The sequence below is a fragment of the Chaetodon auriga genome, chromosome 10 (genome assembly GCF_051107435.1).
Source record: "Chaetodon auriga isolate fChaAug3 chromosome 10, fChaAug3.hap1, whole genome shotgun sequence".
In the NCBI taxonomy this organism is placed as follows: domain Eukaryota; kingdom Metazoa; phylum Chordata; class Actinopteri; order Chaetodontiformes; family Chaetodontidae; genus Chaetodon; species Chaetodon auriga.
Genome location: NC_135083.1, coordinates 9,459,556 through 9,483,991, shown reverse-complemented (window position 1 = coordinate 9,483,991; position 24,436 = coordinate 9,459,556). Strand labels below are relative to the sequence as shown.

General features: G+C 40.6%; 4 protein-coding genes across 5 annotated transcripts; all 4 read right to left on the bottom strand.

Moving 5' to 3' along the window:
* Positions 1 to 403: 403 nt before the first annotated feature.
* LOC143327272 (cytosolic sulfotransferase 1-like) lies at positions 404 to 4,650 on the bottom strand. Its single transcript, XM_076741535.1, has 9 exons — positions 4,523 to 4,650; positions 4,121 to 4,204; positions 2,802 to 2,940; positions 2,551 to 2,679; positions 1,563 to 1,663; positions 1,181 to 1,307; positions 984 to 1,081; positions 711 to 885; positions 404 to 612 (listed from the first exon to the last, which is right to left on the bottom strand). Exons 2-9 carry the CDS (start codon positions 4,139 to 4,141, stop codon positions 500 to 502), a joined length of 903 nt encoding a protein of 300 aa, XP_076597650.1. The 5' UTR covers positions 4,142 to 4,204; positions 4,523 to 4,650; the 3' UTR covers positions 404 to 499.
* A 2,513-nt stretch (positions 4,651 to 7,163) lies between these two features.
* Positions 7,164 to 10,139, bottom strand: LOC143327270 (cytosolic sulfotransferase 3-like). The gene is made up of 8 exons (XM_076741533.1): positions 8,820 to 10,139; positions 8,581 to 8,719; positions 8,354 to 8,482; positions 8,145 to 8,245; positions 7,862 to 7,988; positions 7,663 to 7,760; positions 7,394 to 7,568; positions 7,164 to 7,295 (listed from the first exon to the last, which is right to left on the bottom strand). The coding sequence occupies exons 1-8, from the start codon at positions 8,838 to 8,840 to the stop codon at positions 7,183 to 7,185; spliced, it is 903 nt and encodes a 300-aa protein (XP_076597648.1). The 5' UTR covers positions 8,841 to 10,139; the 3' UTR covers positions 7,164 to 7,182.
* A 3,547-nt stretch (positions 10,140 to 13,686) lies between these two features.
* LOC143327271 (cytosolic sulfotransferase 3-like) lies at positions 13,687 to 15,987 on the bottom strand. The gene is made up of 8 exons (XM_076741534.1): positions 15,854 to 15,987; positions 15,481 to 15,619; positions 15,250 to 15,378; positions 15,041 to 15,141; positions 14,764 to 14,890; positions 14,567 to 14,664; positions 14,298 to 14,472; positions 13,687 to 14,199 (listed from the first exon to the last, which is right to left on the bottom strand). Exons 1-8 carry the CDS (start codon positions 15,872 to 15,874, stop codon positions 14,087 to 14,089), a joined length of 903 nt encoding a protein of 300 aa, XP_076597649.1. The 5' UTR covers positions 15,875 to 15,987; the 3' UTR covers positions 13,687 to 14,086.
* Positions 15,988 to 18,860: 2,873 nt separating this feature from the next.
* LOC143327273 (cytosolic sulfotransferase 3-like) lies at positions 18,861 to 24,083 on the bottom strand. Of its 2 annotated transcripts, none has more exons than XM_076741536.1 (8): positions 23,993 to 24,083; positions 21,700 to 21,838; positions 21,437 to 21,565; positions 20,921 to 21,021; positions 20,545 to 20,671; positions 19,783 to 19,880; positions 19,514 to 19,688; positions 18,861 to 19,415 (listed from the first exon to the last, which is right to left on the bottom strand). In XM_076741536.1, exons 1-8 carry the CDS (start codon positions 24,011 to 24,013, stop codon positions 19,303 to 19,305), a joined length of 903 nt encoding a protein of 300 aa, XP_076597651.1. In that variant the 5' UTR covers positions 24,014 to 24,083; the 3' UTR covers positions 18,861 to 19,302. The 2 variants fall into 2 exon arrangements, with proteins under 2 accessions (XP_076597651.1, XP_076597652.1); XM_076741537.1 differs by having other exon boundaries at positions 21,700 to 21,835.
* Between the last annotated feature and the right edge of the window lie 353 nt (positions 24,084 to 24,436).

Below are 24,436 nucleotides of genomic sequence, written 5' to 3'. Positions count from 1 at the left end.
ACAATAAATTTAATTGCAGAACACAAAACTGAGCTCACCAAATTGGAACTGTGCATTGTATCCTGCATTTCTGACTGAAGCCCCCCATATATACATGATCAGCCTCCACTCAGTGGTGGTGAGAGGGGTCATATCAAGTCCAAAAGTGACATTACATACCCATCATACTTTTTACCTATTTTCTGATCGTTTTGTTATTATTGTAAATATAAAATAGGAATGAAAACATATGGATTAATCTGACTGATCACTCTAATTTCTTGGTCTCATTTGAAAGACATCAGACAGATATTTGTGTAATTCTAAAAGTAAGACATGATACTCAAAACCAACATTTATTTCTTTATTTAATGATTTTTGGTGAATGAAATCATTGGTAAATTTTTCAATTGTCACTGTCATATGTAGTTCACAGCTTTGATTTGGATAAAAATCACAAGACGCACTTCCAGTCAGTCATGGACCAGTCTCCACATACACACAACCTGTCCAGTCCTGTTCAGATTTCAGTGCGAAACTGAAGTGAAGGATCCTTCATCTTCTTCTTGTAGTCTTCATCAAACTCTTCATTCTGGGCCACAGTGAAATGGTTCTTCCAGTCACCGACCTTCCCTGCAGAACCACAGACAATCAGTCAGGCATTTTAGTTAAAGGTGGAGATCTGATATTTTTCTTGTCACACACATTTAGTTATGAATCAATCACATTACCTTTTCTCATGAAAGGAGATATTTTGAAATCCATAACTGGAAACGTTGAATAGTTGGCCATGTCGTTCTTTTTCATATTATCAAACTGCACTCCACCTGTAATTTGTTTCTTCTCCTCCACTGAAGGAGACAAACCGAGAAAGGAGCAGAGTTTGTCGATTTCCCGTCCAGTATCCTGGAAGAGCAATGGTCATATATCGTCATTGTTTTATTACAGCTGGAGGAGACCTTTAGCAAAGTCGTCAAAAGAACTCACAAAAACTTCTGACGTACCTCAACCATGTCTTCAAAGAACATGTAATGGAGGTTAGAATAAGTCTGTTTCTTCTTCCACCAGCCGTTCACATGGTCATACCAGGATCCAAACAGCACTAAAGGAACAGAACAACACATGAAAACATCAGTAGTGTTCAGTAGAAATCTGTGCAATTCTGTTCCAATAAAAGCAATATTATTAATGCATTTCGTACTCTTTCCCTTCATGAATCTTTGGAGGTAGCTGCTCCAGTCTCCAGGCTCTGGCTGGGTCAGGGTCATGCGATCAAAGTGAAAAAAAGAGACCATGTTGTCTTTGGCATTGCGGGCCACGTAGACCATCTACAGAGGAAGAAAGTACTTAAATTACCTGAGAATCACATCACAGGAGACATGATATTCTTCCACACATCTGAGTGTTTATGTTGCAACTGGAGTTAGAAATACCTCAAATTCTACTGCTTCTCTTTGTCATCATTCAGCATTTAAATGAAACATGAGCCTTTAATGCTGCTGAAGTTACTTGTGACTTGTCCTCTATTTCAGCATCTCGTGACCATACATTGATTTCATACAAATAACACACAAACTACTGACCCTGCAGTTTTGCTCCCAAAAGGACTTTGGCACAAACTGGATAGGAAGATGAGTTTTAATGAGCCGTGGAGAAGTAGTAAGGTTGTTTGCCTGGTCAACTCCTATATGAAGAGAGAGAGATGTAGTAATCACATCCTGTCAAGTGCTTCATCTTCGTATTTGGCTTTTTGTTGATTTTAAAGCTGCAGTAGGTAACTTGTATAAAAATAATGTTTTGTCATATTTGCTAAAACTGTCCCTATGCTCAGACAACAGTACATGAAACACGTAATCTGTGAAAAAAAAAAAAATGGCTCCATTGGTCCCACCTACTGCTCCCACGGTGATTTGCAAGAATCAACCGTGCCCGATACAAAACAACAAATCAGAGCCAGAGGAGCATCTGAGGGAGTGTCTGACATCTGTCAATCACTGCTCACACACGCTGCGAACCGCCCCCTCCCTCCGCTCATGCTGCTCTGTGAGCAGCGTCAGGAGGCTAGTGAAAGCTATGGAGCAACAGCTACCCGCGAAGGAGAAACTGCCCAGAAAGCCGCTGCTAACAACAGCATATACGGCTAAGACAACAAATAACCATAAAGCTAATATGGTGATTGGTACAGTCACACTCTGCAGTGCGTACAGTATGTTAGCAACTGTGATGTAGCGGCTGGGCAGAGTTAGCTTGTTTCTGATGCTAAGGCTAACGTTACTGGTTGTCACAGCAGCGGCGCAGATGCCGCAGGGAGGAGGGGCTTGGAAGCAGGGCATGAGTGCAGCAGAGAGGGAGGGGGACTGACGTGGAACTTGTGTTGGTTCAGGCTAAGTCTGCTCTCTTCTCCATCTTACCTACTGCAGCTTTAACTGTTTTTTTTTTAATTGTTTTTTTGTTTTGTGTGGACCCCAGGTAGACTAGCAACAACTTTGCGGAAGCTAACAGGGATGTGAATAAAGAATAAAGACGAAATGTTTGTGAAATATGATGAGTATGTTTCATTGTCTGTTCAACCTGATCCAACAGACGGGAATATCAACTCCAAGAAAGGCACTCTGTCATATATTGGGGTAGATGTCTGACGCTCTGAGGATGTTTGACCAAAGTACAGCAAGTCAAGGATGTAGGAGATCCATGTGGTTCCTAAAAGAAAAACACAGAAGAAGGAAAGTAAAAGGATTGCAACCCCTCACCTCCGTGCACACACACGCACACATCTTTTATGTGCGATAATACATTTACACTGACTGTTTATGTGGACTGACCAGCTTTGGGGTACGTTGCAATAAGTATGTCATCTGGCCTGGCCTGAAAGTTCTGAACGTTCTCCCAGTTGTCTGTGAAAAAGTTGGTCATTGAGACTCCATGGAAGTCAAACAGTTCTGCTCGGCGTAATTCCGGCTTCTAAAAAAACAAAAGAATTGAAACATACAGAACCCATGTTCATCATGTGAGAATAATCAAACAGCAGCAATTTGATTGTACGTAGAAATATTCCATTTCTGCCAGTCGATCACCCTAAATGCTACACACTGCATGTTTAATGAGGGATTACTTTAGACGCATATCTTGTCCTGATCAACAGACATTGTGATTGCTGCTCGTTTCTCTCTGTATATTTGATACTTCTCTTCTCCTGCTGGAATTTTTCCCAAACATGCAGACTTCTTTCCTGCCCCTCGCCTCTTCTTGCATAACACCATCTCTCTTGTTATTTTAGACTCAGTCCCAGATCAGATATCAAAGTCCAACTCCTCCCTGTCCTTTCAGATTTTGTGAGCTTTTGCCCTTCATTTACTATGGTAATGTTTAAAGAGACATGCTGGTGTGTGTTTCAAGAAATTAACTGAGCATGAACATTCCAATATAATCCCTGAAAGTGGGTTTTACTAGTTCCAACCTTTGATTTGTTATATTTAACTTTTAAGAATGAAAACAGTCTTTGAATGATTTCAGATGATTTGGACTTGAACATTTCACGTGTACGCTGACACTGAGTCGGCCACTCTGGAATTGTCTACACAGTGAACGGGTTCAAGTTGAAACATGTGTCACTGGTTCCCCTTTACAGTGCTCTTGAGGATATACTACACAGGAAGAACATCAAGCTTGTTTGTTGCAGCATTCTTCTTAGATCTACAGCTGTGTTCAGCCAACTTAAAGAGCAGTACTCTTGTAGTGTCCTGAATTCCTCTTTCCCTCCGTATGTGTAGATAAAAAGTCTTGGCCCATTTTCAAAAACCCTCACTGGGCACTGACCCAAGGGCATTTTGGAGCTGGAGCTTGGAGTGGATACGTTATAACCTTTGAGTGATACCTTCACATTATTTTGAGAAAGATTTATCATGTTGCATGACACATTTTAAAGCACAGATAATGTCTGGCAGATTGTCAGATTGTTTCAAAAAGTTTCAAGTCATCTTAAAGGAGGGAAAAGCAACAACAAATTCAGATCCTTTACTTGCTTTGTAAAACACCTCTGTCCATTCTGATTAGCTAAACATGACATATTGATTGAGTAATGAAACCCATTTGAAAGTAAAGCACACTGCAGGTTTAAATGGAGATAAATTTAGAGACATACCTTGTCCGGATCAACAGACATTCTGAGTGCTGCTGGTTTCTTCACTGTACTTCTCTCGTCTCCTCGTAACAACTGGAGAAATAACTAACAGGATCCAAGAAAGAGAAGACAAAGGCTGAGGTCCAGGAAAACTAAGAACAGATCAAATACACTAGGAAAAAGGCTGGAACAATTGGCACAGGGTAGAAAGGCAAACTGGCACTGAGATAGGGCACCGCACACACTAAATGCAGTGGGGAGGGAAGGCCAGTGTGACACAGGTGAAACTAATTGGGCGGAATACACAATAGCTGTGTTCGGAACCGCCTTCTGCATCCTACTGACAAACACAATATGCATGTACTACACACTTCATATTCTAACAGCAACAGGAAGTTTCACTGACCAATTTGATCTGCTTACCAGCACAGTCAGCGGTCAGGGGGAATGTTGACATAGTAAATCACATACTTCAGTATCCACTTCTAAAATGAACTGGACCTCACAGTCAGGTTGAATGTGTTAGGATTCATTAACCTGTCTTGTTGTTCTTTTCCCTTTTTCCTCATGTTATTTGGCTGCCTGCCTGTTCCCCTGTCTGTCTAAACTGGGTGTGTCCCTGCACTCAGCCAGCTCCGCCTAGTCAGCCGTGCACATGGCACGCATTAGTCTGATTATGACAGAATGTTTACACACTCGTTCTACGGTGCCCCTTTGTAGAAAGCGATAGCTAGTCAGGGCGTTCTTCTCAGCAGCACAAACAATTACTTCGGGTGCTATGTGATTCCAGCCAGCACATGGCGTCCAAAGTGTCCGTGCTCACACGTTACATGTCACACCTGACTGGAACGCTTCATCACCACCTCCAGCCTCAGGCCGCGTCCATCAATTCTCAGTTTGTAAAAGAGGCTCACATAAGCGATTCTGAACCGTTCAACGGAACTCACGACAAATGTAGGGGGTTCCTTTTGCAGTACAGTATCATCTTTAAAACAGAGACCCTGCTCTTATTTGTTGGACCAAGCTGAGGTGCATTTTGCTCTAGGCTTACTACGAAGCAAGCCGTTGACGTGGGCTGAGGCACTGATTTCCAACCTTAACTTAAGCACACTAACATTTTTGGAATTCAAGAAGAGGCTCAAACTGGTGTTCAATCATCCCAGTCACTCCGGTAATGCCTCCAGCAGACTCCTGAGTCTGAAGCAGGGAAAGTCAACCTGAATGCCAGAAACCATGGTCCCATATAGCAGTGGATTTCGTTGCTGGCTTACCACCCTCCAGAGGTAAAACTGTCATACTTGTCATAGTAGACCGTTTTTTTTTGTTTATTTTTTTGGAGGAAGCAACTTTCATTCCCTTGCTTAAACTTCCGTCTGCTCTTGAAACCTCTGAACCACCAACCCAACATGTCATTAGGCTCCATGGCATCCCTTCTGACATTGTCTCTGACCACAGCACACCCGGTGTGCATCAGCCTGATTATGGCCGAGTATTTAAAGAAAACTCTCGGCTCTACCTGTTGCCAGATTGTCCTGATTCCCTCGTGGTTTCCTAGCTTTGAATTGCTTTGAATTGCTTTGAATTGCTTTGAATCCCAGCCGAATCCCATCCACAGCCTAACAGAGGGAGAGGCCTGGGAAGAGGGGAAGCGACTCTGGAATTCCAGGAATGCTTATTTTGCCTCAGGGATCCAGTGCAATGGAGTTGAGGTGGAGGCGAGAGGTGAGAGGTGATGCCAGTCAAATGTATTTGTAGATGAAACGCTGGTAGAAATTGGCATCTCTGACATCTCTGATGCGGACGAGATGGCCGGCATACCAGAGGTCTACATTGATGAAGACCGTGGAACCATGGAGGGCTACAGAAGCTGAAATGATAGTGGGTGGTAAGGGGTATTTAATTTTCAAAGTAATATTAAGTCCACGAAAGTGGCCACAGGCGGCCCACAAGACGATTTGATCTGCTCTGCAAAGCAATTCAAAATGTTACTTTCTATATGAAAAAAGCTTGTTCTGCAAGGCAATTGATAAATACAAAACAGCAAGCTTTTTTCATATAGAAGGTTACATAAAATTATAGACTAAACATTCCTCCAAGTGGTCCCTGAATGCACCACAGACATAGCGGTTGATATCACATCATGCTGCCTGTCAACAAGACAAAAGCACATGTGAATGTGTCTCATTTTCCAAGAGAAATGGACAAACAATTCTTTCTTTGTTGAAATACTTGAATAGGCTTGATTATAGTGATGAGATGCAGCTGATGGCTCTGCCCTGACTCTGGTGCACCTGCAGGAAATCACCAACATACACACACACATGCAGATACATACAACTGCAACTGCAGTAGTATCATGTAATTCCTGGTTTTGGACTTTTCATGGGATTTGTTGACAGCAAATTTAACTAAAGATCATGAAATAGAAAACTGAGCACACCAACTTGGGACTGTGCATCATAACATGCATTTCCGACCAAAGGCCCCCCATATATCCATGATCAGCCTCCACTCGGTGGTGGAGAGAGGGGTCACATCGGGTATAAAAATACCATTATGTACCATACATACTTTTTACCTATTTTCTGATCAATTTGTTTTTAAATGTCTCAAACAAGATAGGAATACAAAGAATATGAGTGATTTTTGTTTTATTGTAAATATAATTATGGATAGCTTTTGGAAAACCTTTGGATTCATTTTGTTGATCACATCGATCTCTTGGTCTCATTTAATAGTATCAGTATAAATGGTGTACAGCTGCTCTTTCATTACACATTAACGAACAAATATTTGAGTAATAGAGTGGACATAATACTCTAAACCAACATGTAATGAAGGATTTTAGGTTAATGAAATGCTCCTTGTCAAATATTTTCTTCACATACATTCTCTTGTTGTGGCAGACATGTTCACTTTCAGACATGACTCGTCATTTGATTTGTATTGTGCTTCATGATATGTAGTTCACAGCCTTGATTCAGATAAAAACCACAAGAAGACACACTCCACACCTCTGCTGTCACATTAGAGGTAAATATAATGGACCAGTCTCCACATATACACAGTCAGTCCAGTCCTGTTCAGATTACAGTGCGAAACTGAAGTGAAGGATCCTTCATCTTCTTCTTGTAGTCTTCATCAAACTCTTCATTCTGGGCCACAGTGAAATGGTTCTTCCAGTCACCGACCTTCCCTGCAGAACCACAGACAATCAGTCAGGTATTTCAGCCAAAGGTGGAGATCTGATATTTTTCTTGTCACACACATTTAGTTATGAATCAATCACATTACCTTTTCTCATGAAAGGAGATATTTTGAAATCCATAACTGGGATAGTAGAATGGTTGACCATGTCGTTCTTTTTCATATTATCAAACTGCACTCCATCTGTAATTTGTTTCTTCTCCTCCACTGAAGGAGACAAACTGACAAAGGAGCAGAGTTTGTCTATTTCCCGTCCAATATCCTGGAAGCACAGTGGTCATATATCGTCATTGTTTTATTACAGCTGGAGGAGACCTTTAGCAAAGTCATCGAAAGAACAAAAACTTCTGACGTACCTCAACCATGTCTTCATAGAACATGTAATGGAGGTTAGAATAAGCCTGTTTCTTCTTCCACCAGCCGTTCACATGGTCATACCAGGATCCAAACAACACTAAAGGAACAGAACAATACATGAAACCATATCAGTAGTGTTCAGTAGACATCTGTGCATGTCTGTTCCAATAAAAACAATATTATTAATGCATTTCATACTCTTTCCCTTCATGAATCTTTGGAGGTAGCTGCTCCAGTCTCCAGGCTCTGGCTGAACCAGGGTCATGCGATCAAAGTGAAAAAAAGAGACCACGTTGTCTTTGGCATTGCGGGCCACATAGACTACCTACAGAGGAAGAAAACACTTAAATTATAACATTACATGAGACATGATGTACCTTATTGTTTATGTTGTTACAGGAGGTAGAAATACCTCAAATTCTGATTCAGCCTTCTTGTGATCATACATTGATTTCATACAAATAACACACAAACTACTGACCCTGCAGTTTTGCTCCCAAAAGGACTTTGGCACAAGCTGGACCGGAAGGTGAGTTTTAATGAGTCGTGGAGAAGTAGCAAGGTTGTTTGCCAGGTCAACTCCTATATGAAGAGATAGAGATGGAGTAATCACATCCTGTCAAGTGCTTAAGGAGTTTTTTGACTCTTACAGTGTTTGTGAAATATCTTATGTTTGATCATCTGTTGAACCTATTGACACAGACGGCAACATCATCTCCAACATAGGCACTCTGTCATATATTGAGATGGATGTCTGACGCTCTGGGGATATCTGGCCAAAATGCAGCAGGTCAAGGATGTAGGAGACCCATGTGGTTCCTAAAAGAGAGAGGAAAATAAAATGATCCCAGCCCCTCTCCTCTATGCACACATTATGAGCGATACAGCATTTACACTGAATGTTTATGTGGACTGACCAGCTTTGGGGTATGTTGCAATAAGTATGTCATCTGGCCTGGCCTGAAAGTTTTGAACGTTCTCCCAGTTGTCTGTGAAAAAGTGGGTCATTGAGACTCCATGGAAATCAAACAGTTCTTGTCGAGGGGGAATATCCGTCTTTTCAAAAACAAAGTCAAAATATACAAAACGTGATCATTTTGTGAGAGTGATCAAACTGCAGCAATGTGATTGTGTGGGAATGCAAACAGCACTGTACCTTGTCTGGATCAACTGACATTCTGATGGCTGCTGGTTTCTCGCTGTGTTTCTGCTCTCTCGTCCTACTGTAATGTTTGTCCAGGCACGCAGACAATAGTAATATCTCTCTCCTCTCATTACATAACACTGTCTCTCTGCTTATTATAGGCACAGTTACAGATGTGATAGTTGAAAGTCCAGCCCCTCCCTGTCCATACAAAAATCCTGGATTTTTACCCTTTATTCACCATGGTCATGTTTAGAGTAAAATGTTTTTCAAGAATTTCAACAGAAAGATATCTAGACAAGACTCACGATACACAATCTCATACAATCCTTAAAAAGATTTTATTTAATTTTAAACCAATGAAAAGTGAAAATAGTCTTTAAACAGTGTAAAAAGCTTTGGACTTGGACATACTGGAAGCACATTCAAACAGTGTCAGCCACTTGTGAACTGACTACACAGTGAAAGGCTTCAACTCAAAACATATGGCATTCTTTCTCTTTAAGGTTCATTTGAGGTTGTGTGGGAAGAAAAACATTTTTTTTGCAGCGTTCTTCTTAGATCTACAGCTGTGTTCTGCCAAATTAAAGAGCAGTATTTCTGCAGTGTCCTAAATTCCCCTTTCCCCCATATATATAGATAAAGAGTCTTGGCACATTTTCAAAAACCCTCACCGGGCACTGACATATTCATATCCTTTACTTGCTTTGTAAAACACCTCTGTCCATTCTCATGAGCTAAACATGACATGTTTATTAAGTAATGAAACCCATTTGAAAGTAAAGCACACTGCAGGTTTAAATGGAGATAAATTTAGAGACATATCTTGTCCAGATCAACAGACATTCTGATTGCTGCTCGTTTCTCTCTGTATATTTGATACTTCTCTTCTCCTGCTGGAATTTTTCCCAAACATGCAGACTTCTTTCCTGCCCCTCGCCTCTTCTTGCATAACACCATCTCTCTTGTTATTTTCGGCTCAGGCCCAGATCAGATATTAAAGTCCAACTCCTCCCTGTCCTTTCAGATTTTGTGAGCTTTTGCCCTTCATTTACTATGGTAATGTTTAGAGAGACATGCTGGTGTGTATTTCAAGAAATTAACTGAGCATGAACATTCCAATATAATCCCTGAAAGTGGGTTTTACTAGTTCCAGCCTTTGACTTATTATATTTAACTTTTAAAAATGAAAACAGTCTTTAAGTGATTTCAGATGATTTGGACTTGAACATTTCACTGAGTCGGCCACTCTGGAATTGTCTACACAGTGAACGGGTTCAAGTTGAAACATGTGTCACTGGTTCCCCTTTACAGTGCTCTTGAGGATATACTACACAGTGTTACAACCCAGCTCACTAGGGGGTAGGGAAGTAACAAAAAGAATCAACCGATGGAAGGGGTTGAAAAGTAATTATTTATTTAAATCAAAGTGCTCCAAACTGTTTTAATACAAAAAGGCCAAGACAACGAAAAGAGCAGTTTGGGTGCTTTTCAAATTAACGAAATAATCAAAACCAAAAGAGAAGTCTCCAAAACTGAGAGCTTGAGTAAAGCTAACTAAAGGCGAACTCTTCAAAAGGAAGAGCTTAATTAATGCTTAACCAAAAGAGAACTCTTCAAAAGGAAGAGCTTGCCTAAACCACACTCAAAACAAAATGGAAATAAAACCCTCCTAAATGAGGCCTACAGTTTCTGAAGAAAAAGAACAAGAACCAAAATACAAAATGAAATAGCACCCCTAATCCTGGTGTAACTAACAAAGATATGCCTATGTGAAAGTGTGAATCAGTCCCCGTCTAACCCTAGCTCAGTTCGAGTCTGGCAGCCAAACAATACCAAAAATCAACTCTGACAACTCTGTCACAACAAATGAGGGGTCTCTCCTGTGCCGAGGACTGGTCTCAAAAGATTCCAGCCACAGACTGCCAGGCTGGGATGACTCTTGTAGCCGGCAGGTAATGGCAGCTTGCAGGCGATTGGGCAGCGGTTGGTGAGGAGGAGGAGTCCAGTTCCCACACCCCTTTACCTGCAACCAGTCACACACATACAACACACAAGCACACATACAAACACACACCAAGAACGGTGGCAGCCGTAACAACAGGAAGAACATCAAGCTTGTTTGTTGCAGCATTCTTCTTAGATCTACAGCTGTGTTCAGCCAACTTAAAGAGCAGTACTCCTGTAGTGTCCTGAATTCCACTTTCCCTCCATATCCTCCTGAGAACCAAGGGGGAAAAAAGTATCTTTCAATTTATTTATTTATTTTGTGATTTCCTGCCTGTTTGGAGCTAAAACAACAACTCACGATTTAGAATTTTGTCCATTGTAATGGACTAACAGAACGATTTTACCATAACACAACAAACTCATAATAGGCTGACAAGAAAACAAAAATGTCAATCCATTTTTCAAATGAAACTGAACATCTTTTGTTGAACTGCTAAACAAAATTGACATTATTAAACATTCATAACATTGCTATTATTTTTCCTAACAAAATGTTCTCCAATTTAGGATGCCTGAAATGTTCATAAACAAGACAATACATGATTACCATAGTTTAAAAAAACAATATCTTAACAATATTTGGCTTATCTTTTCTGTTTTCCTGGCATTTGCATTTTGCTGCAGTCTGCATTTTTTCTCAGCATGAAAACAAAGTTCCCCTCATCCCACCCAAACACATGAGATATCATTGGAAAGGCCAGGATGTCCTCTACTGAGCACACCAGGACTTAGTAGGGTAGCTCAAATGAGTCAAAAGATATAGACCAAAACCAAATGTCCACTACACATGACACAAATGAATAGGCTGGGTCTCAGAAGGATATGTGTAAAGCAAGAGTCTTGGCCCACTTTCAAAAACCCCCACTGGGCACTGACCTAAGGGCATTGTGGAGCTGTGGATACGTCACAACCTTGGAGTGACACCTGCACATTATTTTAAGAAAGATTTATTGTGCTGCATTACACATTTTAAAGCACAGATATTGTCTGGCAGATTGTCAGATTGTTTCAAAAAGTTTCAAGTCATCTTAAAGGAGGGAAAAGCAACAACAAATTCAGATCCTTTACTTGCTTTGTAAAATACCTCTGTCCATTCTGATTAACTAAAATGTCATATTTATTAAGTAATGAAACCCATATGAAAGTAAAGCACACTGCAGGTTTAAATGGAGATAAATTTAGAGACATACCTTGTCCGGATCAACAGACATTCTGCTTGTGTTATGATCCTGTTACCTGTCTTGTCCTGGTGTTTTCCCTTTCCCTTTTCCCTCGTGTTATCTGGCCGTCTGTCTGTTCCATCGTCTGTCTTAGCTGTGAGTGTCCCTGCACTCAGCTGACTCCACCTATTCAGCAGGACACCTGGCACGCATCAGCCTGATTAGAGCAGAGTATAAAAGGAAGGCTCTCTGTGACACCTGTTGTTTCTTTGTGCTTCCGAGATCATTTCCAGTGTGAGTAGAGCGTTCCTCCGTCATTCCTCCTCTAGTGCTTTTGTTTGTTAATGTTGGACTTCTTTTGCTTGGACTGCCACTGAACGTGTGCGTTTTGTTTCAGTGCCTTCCTGCCTCGTCTGCGTTTGTGCGTTGCCTCAACCCATGCTTCAGAGCTCCCTTAGTTTATTTCATTTCCACTCTGTTTGGGTGAGATATGTTTAATTTTTTCTCCACTCCTTTTGAGTGCGCTTTTTGTTTCTCATTTCTTGTGAAAATAAATCGCTTGAATTTGAGTCTCGTCTCTGGTCTGCATCTTTGAGCCCTAAAGAAAATACCTTGAAGGCTAAGCCTAACAGCGTGCTGCTGTAATTTTCTCGTCTCCTTGTAACAACTGGAGAAATAACTAACAGGACTCAGTTGCACAACTCAGATGAATTGTTGATCAAAAAACCTTCATGACTTGCAAAAGTTTGGTACACAGGGAGTCAGTCAGCAGATCAGGCTGACAAAGAAGACAAAAGTCCATGAAAACTAAGCACAGATCAAATGCACCTGGAAAACTAGACATTAGGAAAAAGGCTGGAATAATTGGCAAAGGGTAGAAAGACAAACTGCCACTGAGATAGGACACCGCATGTCATGATTCGGCTCCGGTGTCTCTGTTCTCCCAGGGCTAACAGTGTTTTTCTTTCCTCCCTCTCTGTCAGCAGGCGGAGCTCGAGAGAGAGAGACGGGTCTGATCTCCCCAGGTGCGAGTTCATTAGACACACCTGCGCCTCATCGGCTAATCAACCGGCTTCTTAAGCCAGCTCCAGTTTGACTCCTGTGCCAGATTATTCTCTATGCTCTTGCCATACGAGTTCTGCGCCTGTTGCTATCTCTTGTCTCTCTCTCTCTCTCGTGCCTCCAGTGATTGTGGTTTTGCTGTACAGCTTCTCTAGTGAGTTTGCTCCTAGACACCCTTAATAATTCTACCTCCTGAGTGAGTTTTTCGCCCTTGTGGTGTTTTTCTGTTTTTTCCTGAGTTGCTACTTTTCCCGCAGTGGTGTTTTTGAGTTTTCTTTTTCCTTGTCGGTCCTTTTCCCTGTAAAGGTGATTCTGAGTTCTACAATAAACTCTTTTTGTTACGACTCTGCATCTGGGTCCAGGCTGCTGCTCACACGTGACACCGTACAGACTAAATACATAGGTGAAGACTGAAATCATGGAGAGCATTTTCACAGTAATATAAAGTCCATGTAAGTGGCCACAGATGGCCCACAAGACCGTTTGATCTGCTCTGCAAGGCAATTCATAAATGCAGAAAAGCAAGCTTTTCTTCCACATAGAAAGTTACATAAAATTGTAGACTAAAACATTCTTCCAAGTGGTCCCTGAACGCACCACAAACATAATGGTTGATATCATGTCTCAAAAAACGGAAAACAAGAATACAAAGAAAATGAGTGCTTTCTGTTTTATTGTAAATATAAAATGGAAACCTTTGGATTAATTTTATTGCTCACAATCAGTATCAGTAGAAATGGTGTACAGCTGCTCTTTCATTACACATTATCAAACAAATATATGGGTAATACAGTGGACTTGATACTCTAAGCCTACATGTTGAAAAATATTCACTTTTTTTTTTTCACATACATTCTCTTGTTATGACAGACGTGTTCACCTTCAGACATGACTCGTCATTTGATTTGTATTGTGCTTCATGATATGTAGTTCACAGCCTCGATTCAGATAAAAATCACAAGAAGACACACTCCACACCTCTGCTGTCACATTAGAGGTAAATATAATGGACCAGTCTCCACATATACACAGTCAGTCCAGTCCTGTTCAGATTACAGTGCGAAACTGAAGCGAATGATCCTTCATCTTCTTCTTGTAGTCTTCATCAAACTCTTCATTCTGGGCCACAGTGAAATGGTTCTTCCAGTCACCGACCTTCCCTGCAGAACCACAGACAATCAGTCAGGCATTTCAGCTAAAGGTGGAGATCTGATATTTTTCTTGTCACACACATTTAGTTATGAATCAATCACATTACCTTTTCTCATGAAAGGAGAAATTTTGAAATCCATAAGTGGGATAGTAGAATAGTTGGTCATGTCGTTCTTTTTCATATTATCAAACTGCACTCCACCTGTAATTTGTTTCTTCTCCTCCACTGAAGGAGACAAACCAAGAAAGGAGCAGAGTTTGTCTATTTCCCGTCCAGTATCCTGGAAGAGCAGTGGTCATATATCGTCATTCTATTATTACAGCTGGAGGAGACCTTTAGCAAAGTCATCGAAAGAACAAAAACTTCTGACGTACCTCAACCATGTCTTCAAAGAACATGTAATGGATTTTTGAGTAAGTCTGTTTCTTCTTCCACCAGCCGTTCACATGGTCATACCAGGATCCAAACGCCACTAAAGGAACAGAACAATGCATGAAAACATCAGTAGTGTTCAGTAGAAATCTGTGCAATTCTGTTCCAATAAAAACAATATTATTAATGTATTTCATACTCTTTCCCTTCATGAATCTTTGGAGGTAGCTGCTCCAGTCTCCAGGCTCTGGCTGAACCTGGGTCATGCGCTCAAAGTGAAAATAAGAGACCACGTTGTCTTTGGCATTGCGTGCCACATAGACTACCTACAGAGGAAGAAAACACTTAAATTATAACATTACATGAGACATGATGTACCTTATTGTTTATGTTGTAACAGGAGGTAGAAATACCTCAAATTCTGCGGCTTCTGATCCATACATTGATTTCATACAAATAACACACAAACTACTGACCTTGCAGTTTTGCTCCCAAAAGGACTTTGGCACAAGCTGGACCGGAAGGTGAGTTTTAATGAGTCGTGGAGAAGTGGCAAGGTTGTTTGCCAGGTCAACTCCTATATGAAGAGATAGAGATGGAGTAATCACATCCTGTCAAGTGCTTAAGTAGTTTTTTGACTCTTACAGTGTTTGTGAAATATCTTATGTTTGATCATCTGTTGAACCTATATACACAGATGGCAACATCATCTCCAAGAAAGGCACTCTTTCATTAATTGGGATGGATGTCTGACGCTCTGGGGATATCTGGCCAAAATGCAGCAGGTCAAGGATGTAGGAGACCCATGTGGTTCCTAAAAGAGAGAGAGAGGAAAATAAAATGATCCCGGCCCCTCTCCTCTATGCACACATTATGAGCAATACAGCATTTACACTGACTGTTTATGTGGACTGACCAGCCTTGGGGAATGTTGCGATAAGTATGTCATCTGGCCTGGCCTGAAAGTTTTGAACGTTCTCCCAGTTGTCTGTGAAATAGTGGGTCATTGAGACTCCATGGAAATCAAACAGTTCTGGTCGAGGGGGAATATCCGTCTTTTCAAAAAGAAAAGTCAAAATATACAAAACACATGATCATTTTGTGAGAGTGATCAAACTGCAGCAATGTGATTGTACGTAAAGGAATACAAACAATGTAGTCCACTCTCAGTTGCAGACGGTAAAGCATGTTTTGCAAGTAATGAACCCCAATACAAAATAAAGCACACTGTAGCTTCAAAGATCCAGTGAAGCTACTGGATCTGGAAAAGAATGCAAACAGCACTGTACCTTGTCTGGATCAACTGACATTCTGATGGCTGCTGGTTTCTCGCTGTGTTTCTGCTCTCTCGTCTTGCTGTAATTTTTGTCCAGGCACGCAGACAATAGGCATATCTCTCTCCTCTCATTACATAACACTGTCTCTCTGCTTATTATAGGTGCAGTTACAGATAGTTGATAGTTGAAAGTCCAGCCCCTCCCTGTCCATACAAAAATCCTGGATTTTTACCCTTTATTCACCATGGTCATGTTTAGAGTACTGTTGTGAACTGACTACACAGTGAAAGGCTTCAACTCAAAACATATGGCATTCTTTCTCTTTAAGGTTCATTTGAGGTTGTGTAGGAAGAAAAACATTTTTTTTGCAGCGTTCTTCTTAGATCTACAGCTGTATTTTGCCAAATTAAAGAGCAGTATTTCTGCAGTGTCCTAAATTCCCCTTTCCTCCATATATATAGATAAAGAGTCTTGGCACATTTTCAAAAACCCTCACCGGGCACTGACATATTTATATCCTTTACTTGCTTTGTAAAACACCTCTGTCCATTCTCATGAGCTAAACATGACATGTTTATTAAGTAATGAAACCCATTTGAAAGTAAAGCACACTGCAGGTTTAAATGGAGATAAATTTAGAGACGTATCTTGTCCTGATCAACAGACATTCTGAGTGCTGCTGGTTTCTTTACTGTACATCTCTCGTCTCCTCGTAACAACTGGAGAAATAACTAACAGGACCCAACAAAGAGAAGACAAAAGCTGAGGTCCAGGAAAACTAAGCACAGATCAAATACACCATGAACAACAGACACTCGGAAAAAGGCTGGAACAATTGGCACAGGGTAGAAAGACAAACTGGCACTGAGATAGGACACCGCACACACTAAATACAGTAGGGAGGGAAGACCAATGTGACACAGGTGAAACTAATTGGGCGGAATACACAATGGCTGTGTTCGAAACCACCTTCTACATCCTACTGACAAAAACAATGTGGTTGAGTGAGGGCCTGGGAAGAGGGGAAGCGACTCTTGAGATTCAGGAATGCTGATTCTGCCTCAGGGGTCCAGTGGAATGGAGCTGAGGTGGAGGTGAGAGCAGTGAGGTGATGCCAATCGAATGTAGCTGCAGTTGAAACGATGGTAGAAAGTGGCATCTCTGACATCTCTGATGTGGACGAGATGGCCGGCAGAGCGGAGGTCTACATTGGTGGAGGAGAGGAAAATTGTAGACTTAAGTCCCCCCATATACAGTCCCCTCCAAAGGAATTTGAACGGCAAGGCCAATTTCTTTGTTTCTGTAGTTCACTAAAGACATTTGCGTTTAAGGTCAAGAGATGAATATGAGACAAGAGTTCAGACTTTCAGCTTTTATTTGATGGTATTTACATATAGGTGTATTAAACAACTCAGGATACATCACCGTTTGTATTAGACCACAGCATTTTTAGATGAGCAAAAGTAAAGGAACAAAAACATTAATATTTGTTAGCATAACCCTTGCTTGCAATAACTGCCTCAAGCCTGCGACCCATCGACATCACCAAATGGTTGCATTCTTCATTTGTGATGCTATTCCAGGCTTTTACCACAGCTTCTTTCAGTTCTTGTTTGTTTCGGGGGGTTTCTCCCTTCAGTCTTCTCTTTAGGAGGTGAAATACATGTTCACTTGGGTTAAGGTCAGCTGACTGACTTGGCCAGTCTAAAACTTTCCACTTTTTGCCCCTGTAGTCCTTTGTTTTGTTTGCAGTTTGCTTTGGGTCATTGTCCTGCTGCATGATAAACCTCCTCCCGATTAGGTTGGATGCATTTCTCTGTAAATTGGCAGACAAAATGTTTCTGTACACTTCGGAATTCATTCTGCTGCTACCATTATCAGTTACATCATCAATAAATATTAATCAGCCTGTTCCAGAAGCAGCCATGCACACCCTAGCCATGACATTACCTCCTCCATGCTTCACAGATGAGCTTGTATGCTTCGGGTCAAGAGCAGTTGCTTTCTTTCTCCACCCTTTGGCCTTCCCATCATTTCGGTAGAGATTAATCTTGGTCTCATCAGTCCATAAGATTGTGTTCCAGAAGTTTTTTGGCTCATCTCTGTACTTCTTGGCAAATTCCAATCTGGCCTTCCGATTCTTACTGCTGATGAGTGGTTTGCATCTTGTGGTGTGGCCTCTATATTTATTCTCATGGAGTCTTCTTCCAACAGTGGATTGGGATACCTTCACCCCTGAACTCTGGAGGTTGTTGGTGATGTCACTTACTGATGTTTTTGGTGTTTTCTTCACAGCTCTCACAATTTTTCTGTCATCAACTGCAGTTGTTTTCCTTGGCCAACCTGTTTGATGTCTGTTGCTCAGTACACCAGTGGTTTCTTTCTTTTTCAGGACATTCCAAATTGTTGTGGTTGCTTTGCCTAATGCTTGTCCAATGGTTCTTTTCAATTTTCTAAAAATGGCTTCCTTTTCTCCAATAGACAGCTCTCTGGTCTTCATGTTGGTTTACCCTCTTTAACAAGAAATGGACTTTTTATAGGTTTAAACCAAGACTAAAAACTTGGACTGGTCATGCAGAGCTATTTAATGTTTGATGAATCAACCTAAAAGGCAACACCTGGGCAACAAGAAACACCTGTCAGTCACATGTTCCAATAGTTTTACTCATTTGAAAAATGGTTGGGTTCAAACAAAGGGTGGTATGTCTTGAGTTCTTTAACGCATCTAGATGTAAATTCCAGAAAATAAAAGCTGAAATTCTGAACTCTTGTCTCATACTCATCTTTTGATCTTAAACACAAATGTCTTTAGTGAACAACAAAAACAAAGAAATTCGCCTTGCCATTCCAATACTTTCGGAGGGGACTGTGTCCATGACCAGCCTCCCCTCAGTGGTGGTGAGAAGGATTTCATAAAGTATAAAAATATTTTTATGTACCATTCATACTTTTTACCTATTTTCTGATCAATTTGTTTTTAAATGTCTTAAACACGGAAGACAAGAATACAATGAATATGAGTGAATTCTTATTGTTTAATTGAAAATATAAAATATGGCTATGAAAACCTTTGGATTCATTTTGTTGATCACACTAATCTCTTGGTCTCATTTAATAGTATCAGTAGAAATGGTGTACAGCTGCTCTTTCATTACACATTAACAAACAAATATTTGAGTATTACAGTGGACATAATACTCTAAGCCTATGTGTATTGAAGGATTTTAGGTTAATGAAATGCTCATTGTCAAATATTTTCTTCACATACATTCTCTTGTTATGGCAGACGTTCACTTTCAGACATGACTTGTCATTTGATTTGTATTGTGCTTCATGATATGTAGTTCACAGCCTTGATTCAGATAAAAATCACAAGAAGACACACTCCACACCTCTGCTGTCACATTGGAGGTAAATATAATGGACCAGTCTCCACATATACACAGTCAGTCCAGTCCTGTTCAGATTACAGTGCGAAACTGAAGTGAAGGATCCTTCATCTTCTTCTTGTAGTCTTCATCAAACTCTTCATTCTGGGCCACAGTGAAATGGTTCTTCCAGTCACCGACCTTCCCTGCAGAACCACAGACAATCAGTCAGGCATTTTAGTTAAAGGTGGAGATCTGATATTTTTCTTGTCACACACATTTAGTTATGAATCAATCACATTACCTTTTCTCATGAAAGGAGAAATTTTGAAATTCATAGCTGTGGATGTAGAATAGTTGACCATGTCGTTCTTTTTCATATTATCAAACTGCACTCCATCTGTAATTTGTTTCTTCTCCTCCACTGAAGGAGACAAACCAAGAAAGGAGCAGAGTTTGTCAATTTCCCGTCCAGTATCCTGGAAGAGCAATGGTCATATATCGTCATTGTTTTATTACAGCTGGAGGAGACCTTTAGCAAAGTCATCGAAAGAACAAAAACTTCTGACGTACCTCAACCATGTCTTCATAGAACATGTAATGGAGGTTAGAATAAGCCTGTTTCTTCTTCCACCAGCCGTTCACATGGTCATACCAGGATCCAAACACCACTAAAGCAACAGAACAACACATGAAAACATATCAGTAGTGTTCAGTAGAAATCTGTGCATGTCTGTTTCAATAAAAACAATATTATTGTTATGAGTTGATTATTGTGGTGTGGTTGTTTGCTGCTTTGTGCTCACTTTTTTTGTTTTGTTTTGTTATTTTTGTCCTGTGTCAGCAGTGGAGGTGTGGCCTGGTGGTGCTGTGGGCATCCCACTAATTTACACCTGCACTTATGCAGCATGGCGGCTTTGCCTCGCTGCCAGATTGTCTACGGTTCTTTCCTGACTTTCCAGCCATTTCTTGTCTTCCTAGCATCCTTAGATCTCTTGTTCTTGTTCTGGTTGCCTTGTGCAGGTTTTTGTTTTCTTTGTAGCTTTTGGTTTTCTTGCACAGTTCCCTTAGTGTTTCCTACCTTAGTTAGTTTATCCTTAGGGTTTGTCTGTTTTCCTGCCCGCTCGCCATGGTGTAGTCGATAGTTTAGTTTAGGGCTGAATTTGTGTTTGGTTTATACTTTGGGATTGTTTTGGTTGTATTTGTAGTTTTGTGGATTGTAATAAATTTGTCAACCGCTCCTTTTGTTCCAGTGCTGTTTGTTTCAGCCTTTTTTGGGTCCAATCAAAAAAACTCTAGACTACTAGTCATAACAATCATTAATGTATTTCGTACTCTTTCCCTTCATGAATCTTTGGAGGTAGCTGCTCCAGTCTCCAGGCTCTGGCTGGGTCATGGTCATGCGATCAAAGTGAAAATAAGAGACCACGTTGTCTTTGGCATTGCGGGCCACGTAGACTACCTACAGAGGAAGAAAACACTTAAATTACCTGAGAATCACATCACAGGAGACATGATATTCTTTCACACATCTGAGTGTTTGTGTTGTAACTGGAGGTAGAAAAACCTCAAATTCTACTGCTTCTCTTTGTCATCATTCAGCATTTAAATGAAACATGAGACTTTAATGCTGCTAAAGTTACTTTGTCCTCTATTTCAGCATCTTGTGATCATACATTGATTTCGTATAAATAACACACAAACTACTGACCCTGCAGTTTTGCTCCCAAAAGGACTTTGGCACAAGCTGAACCGGAAGATGTGTTTTAATGAGTCGTGGAGAAGTGGGAAGGTTGTTTGCCTGGTCAACTCCTATATGAAGAGAGAGAGATGGAGTAATCACATCCTGTCAAGTGCTTCAGTAGTTTTTACTGTTTCAGTGTGGTAAATGCAGTGCCTTGTTAGAAACGGAATACTAATAAAAGGCAAATGAACCTTTCAGATACAATAGCAGGTAAAGTTTATTGAAGTAAAAGGTAGAAAATAATCACATTGTATGCTGAAGTTTGCTGTTTGTGGAATCTTATTTGTTATTTTTTGGTCTGTTGGTGAAAATTTTGTTCTTATTTCCACTGTAGGTTTCATGTGTGACGTCACTTCTCTTCTTGTCTGATCTTTGTATCTTTGCACCACTTTGTGGAAGCTAATGGGAATGTGAATGAAGAATAAAGTTGAAATGCTTGTATGTTGGTGATTCATGTTTGTGAAGTTTCATCGTCTCTTCAACCTGATCCAACAGGCAGGATGGTCTTCTCTAAAAAAGGCACTCTCTCATATATTGGGGTAGACGTCTGACGCTCTGAGGATGTTTGACCAAAGTACAGCAAGTCAAGGATGTAGGAGATCCATGTGGTTCCTAAAAGAAAAACACAGAAGAAGGAAAGTAAAAGGATTGCAACCCCTCACCTCCGTGCACACACACGCACACAAACACGCACACATCTTTTTTGCGCAATAAAACATTTACACTGACTGTTTATGTGGACTGACCAGCTTTGGTGTACGTTGCAATAAGTATGTCATCTGGCCTGGCCTGAAAGTTTTGAACGTCCTCCCAGGTGTCTGTGAAAAAGTGGGTCATTGGAACTCCATGGAAGTCAAACAGTTCTGCTCGGCGTAAATCCAGCTTCTAAAAAACAAAAAATTGAAACATACAGAACCCATGTTCATCGTGTGAGAATAATCAAACTGCAGCAATTTGACTGTACGTAAAGGAATACAAACAATGTAGTCCACTCTCAGTTGCAGACGGTTGCAAAGTTTTGCAAGTAATGAACCCCAATACAAAATAAAGCACACTGTAGCTTCAAAGATCCAGTGTGGAGGATTTTGTGACATCTAGCAGTGAGGTCGCAGAATGCAACCAACTGAATACCCTTGATAAAGACACAAAAAATGCAAAAGTGCGTTCTGGGCTGCTATCGAAACATGGCGGTGCTTCCACTCTGTGGAAGAGGACCTGCTCCCTCTGTCGATCTAAAGGGCTCAGTCTCAGGTGAAGAGGTACGATTCTTATTTTCAGGTGATCGTACACCACTGGAAAGCTTAATCAGAAATATTCCATTTCTGCCAGTCGATCACCCTAAATGCTACACACTGCATGTTAAATGAGGGATTACTTTAGACGCATATCTTGTCCAGATCAACAGACATTCTGATTGCTGCTCGTTTCTCTCTGTATATTTGATACTTCTCTTCTCCTGCTGGAATTTGTCCCAAACATGCAGACTTCTTTCCTGCCCCTCGCCTCTTCTTGCATAACACCATCTCTCTTGTTATTTTAGGCTCAGTCCCAGATCAGATATTAAAGTCCAACTCCTCCCTGTCCTTTCAGAATTTGTGAGCTTTTGCCCTTTATTTACTATGGTAATGTTTAGAGAGACATGCTGGTGTGTATTTCAAGAAATTAACTGAGCATGAACATTCCAGTATAATCCCTGAAAGTGGGTTTTACTCGTTCCAGCTCCCAGCTAGTTCCAACTTTTAAAAAAGAAAACAGTCTTTAAATGATTTCAGGGGATTTGGACTTGAACATTTCACGTGTACGCTGACACTGAGTCGGCCACTCTGGAATTGTCTACACAGTGAACGGGTTCAAGTTGAAACATGTGTCACTGGTTCCCCTTTACAGTGCTCTTGAGGATATACTACACAGGAAGAACATCAAGCTTGTTTGTTGCAGCATTCTTCTTAGATCTACAGCTGTGTTCAGCCAACTTAAAGAGCAGTACTCCTGTAGTGTCCTGAATTCCTCTTTCCCTCCGTATCCTCCTGAGAACCAAGGGGGAAAAAAAGTATCTTTCAATTTATTTATTTATTTTGTGATTTCCTGCCTGTTTGGAGCTAAAACAAGAACTCACGATTTAGAATTTTGCAAAAATATTTTTAGTTTAGATTTTACAACAAGTCCACTGTAATGGACTAACAGAATGATTTTACCATAACACAACAAACTCATAATAGGCTGACAAGAAAACAAAAATGTCAATCCATTTTTCAAATGAAACTGGACATCTTTTGTTGAACTGCTAAACAAAATTGACATTATTAAACATTCATAACATTGCTATTATTTTTCCTAACAAAAAGTTCTCCAATTTATGATGCCTGAAATGTTCATAAACAAGAAAATATATGATTACCATAGTTAAAAAAAAACAATATCTTAATATTTGGCTTATCTTTTCTCTTTTCCTGGCATTTGCATTTTGCTGCAGTCTCCATTTTGTCTGAGCATGAAAACAGAGTTCCCCTCATCCCACCCAAACACATGAGATATCATTGGAAAGGCCAGGATGTCCTCTACTGAGCACACCAGGACTTAGTAGGGTAGCTCAAATGAGTCAAAAGATATAGACCAAAACCAAATGTCCACTACACATGACACAAATGAATAGGCTGGGTCTCAGGAGGATATGTGTAAAGCAAGAGTCTTGGCCCATTTTCAAAAACCCCCACTAGGTACTGACCTAAGGGCATTGTGGAGCTGTGGATACGTCATAACCTTGGAGTGACACCTGCACATTATTTTAAGAAAGATTTATTGTGCTGCATTACACATTTTAAAGCACAGATAATGTCTGGCAGATTGTCAGATTGTTTCAAAAAGTTTCAAGTCATCTTAAAGGAGGGAAAAGCAACAACAAATTCAGATCCTTTACTTGCTTTGTAAAATACCTCTGTCCATTCTGATTAACTAAAATGTCATATTTACTAAGTAATGAAACCCATATGAAAGTAAAGCACACTGCAGGTTTAAATGGAGATAAATTTAGAGACATACCTTGTCCGGATCAACAGACATTCTGCTTGTGTTATGATCCTGTTACCTGTCTTGTCCTAGTGTTTTCCTTTTCCCTCTTCCCTCGTGTTATCTGGCCGTCTGTCTGTTCCGTCGTCTGTCTTAGCTGTGAGTGTCCCTGCACTCAGCTGACTCCACCTATTCAGCAGGGCACCTGGCACGCATCAGCCTGATTAGAGCAGAGTATAAAAGGAAGGCTCTCTGTGACACCTGTTGTTTCTTCGTGCATCCGAGATCATTTCCAGTGTGAGTAGAGCGTTCCTCCATCATTCCTCTTCTAGTGCTTTTGTTTGTTAATGTTGGACTTCGTTTGCTTGGACTGCCACTGAATGTGTGCGTTTTGTTTCAGTGCCTTCCTGCTTCGTCTGCGTTTGTGCGTTGCCTCAACCCATGCTTCAGAGCTCCCTTAGTTTATTTCATTTCCAC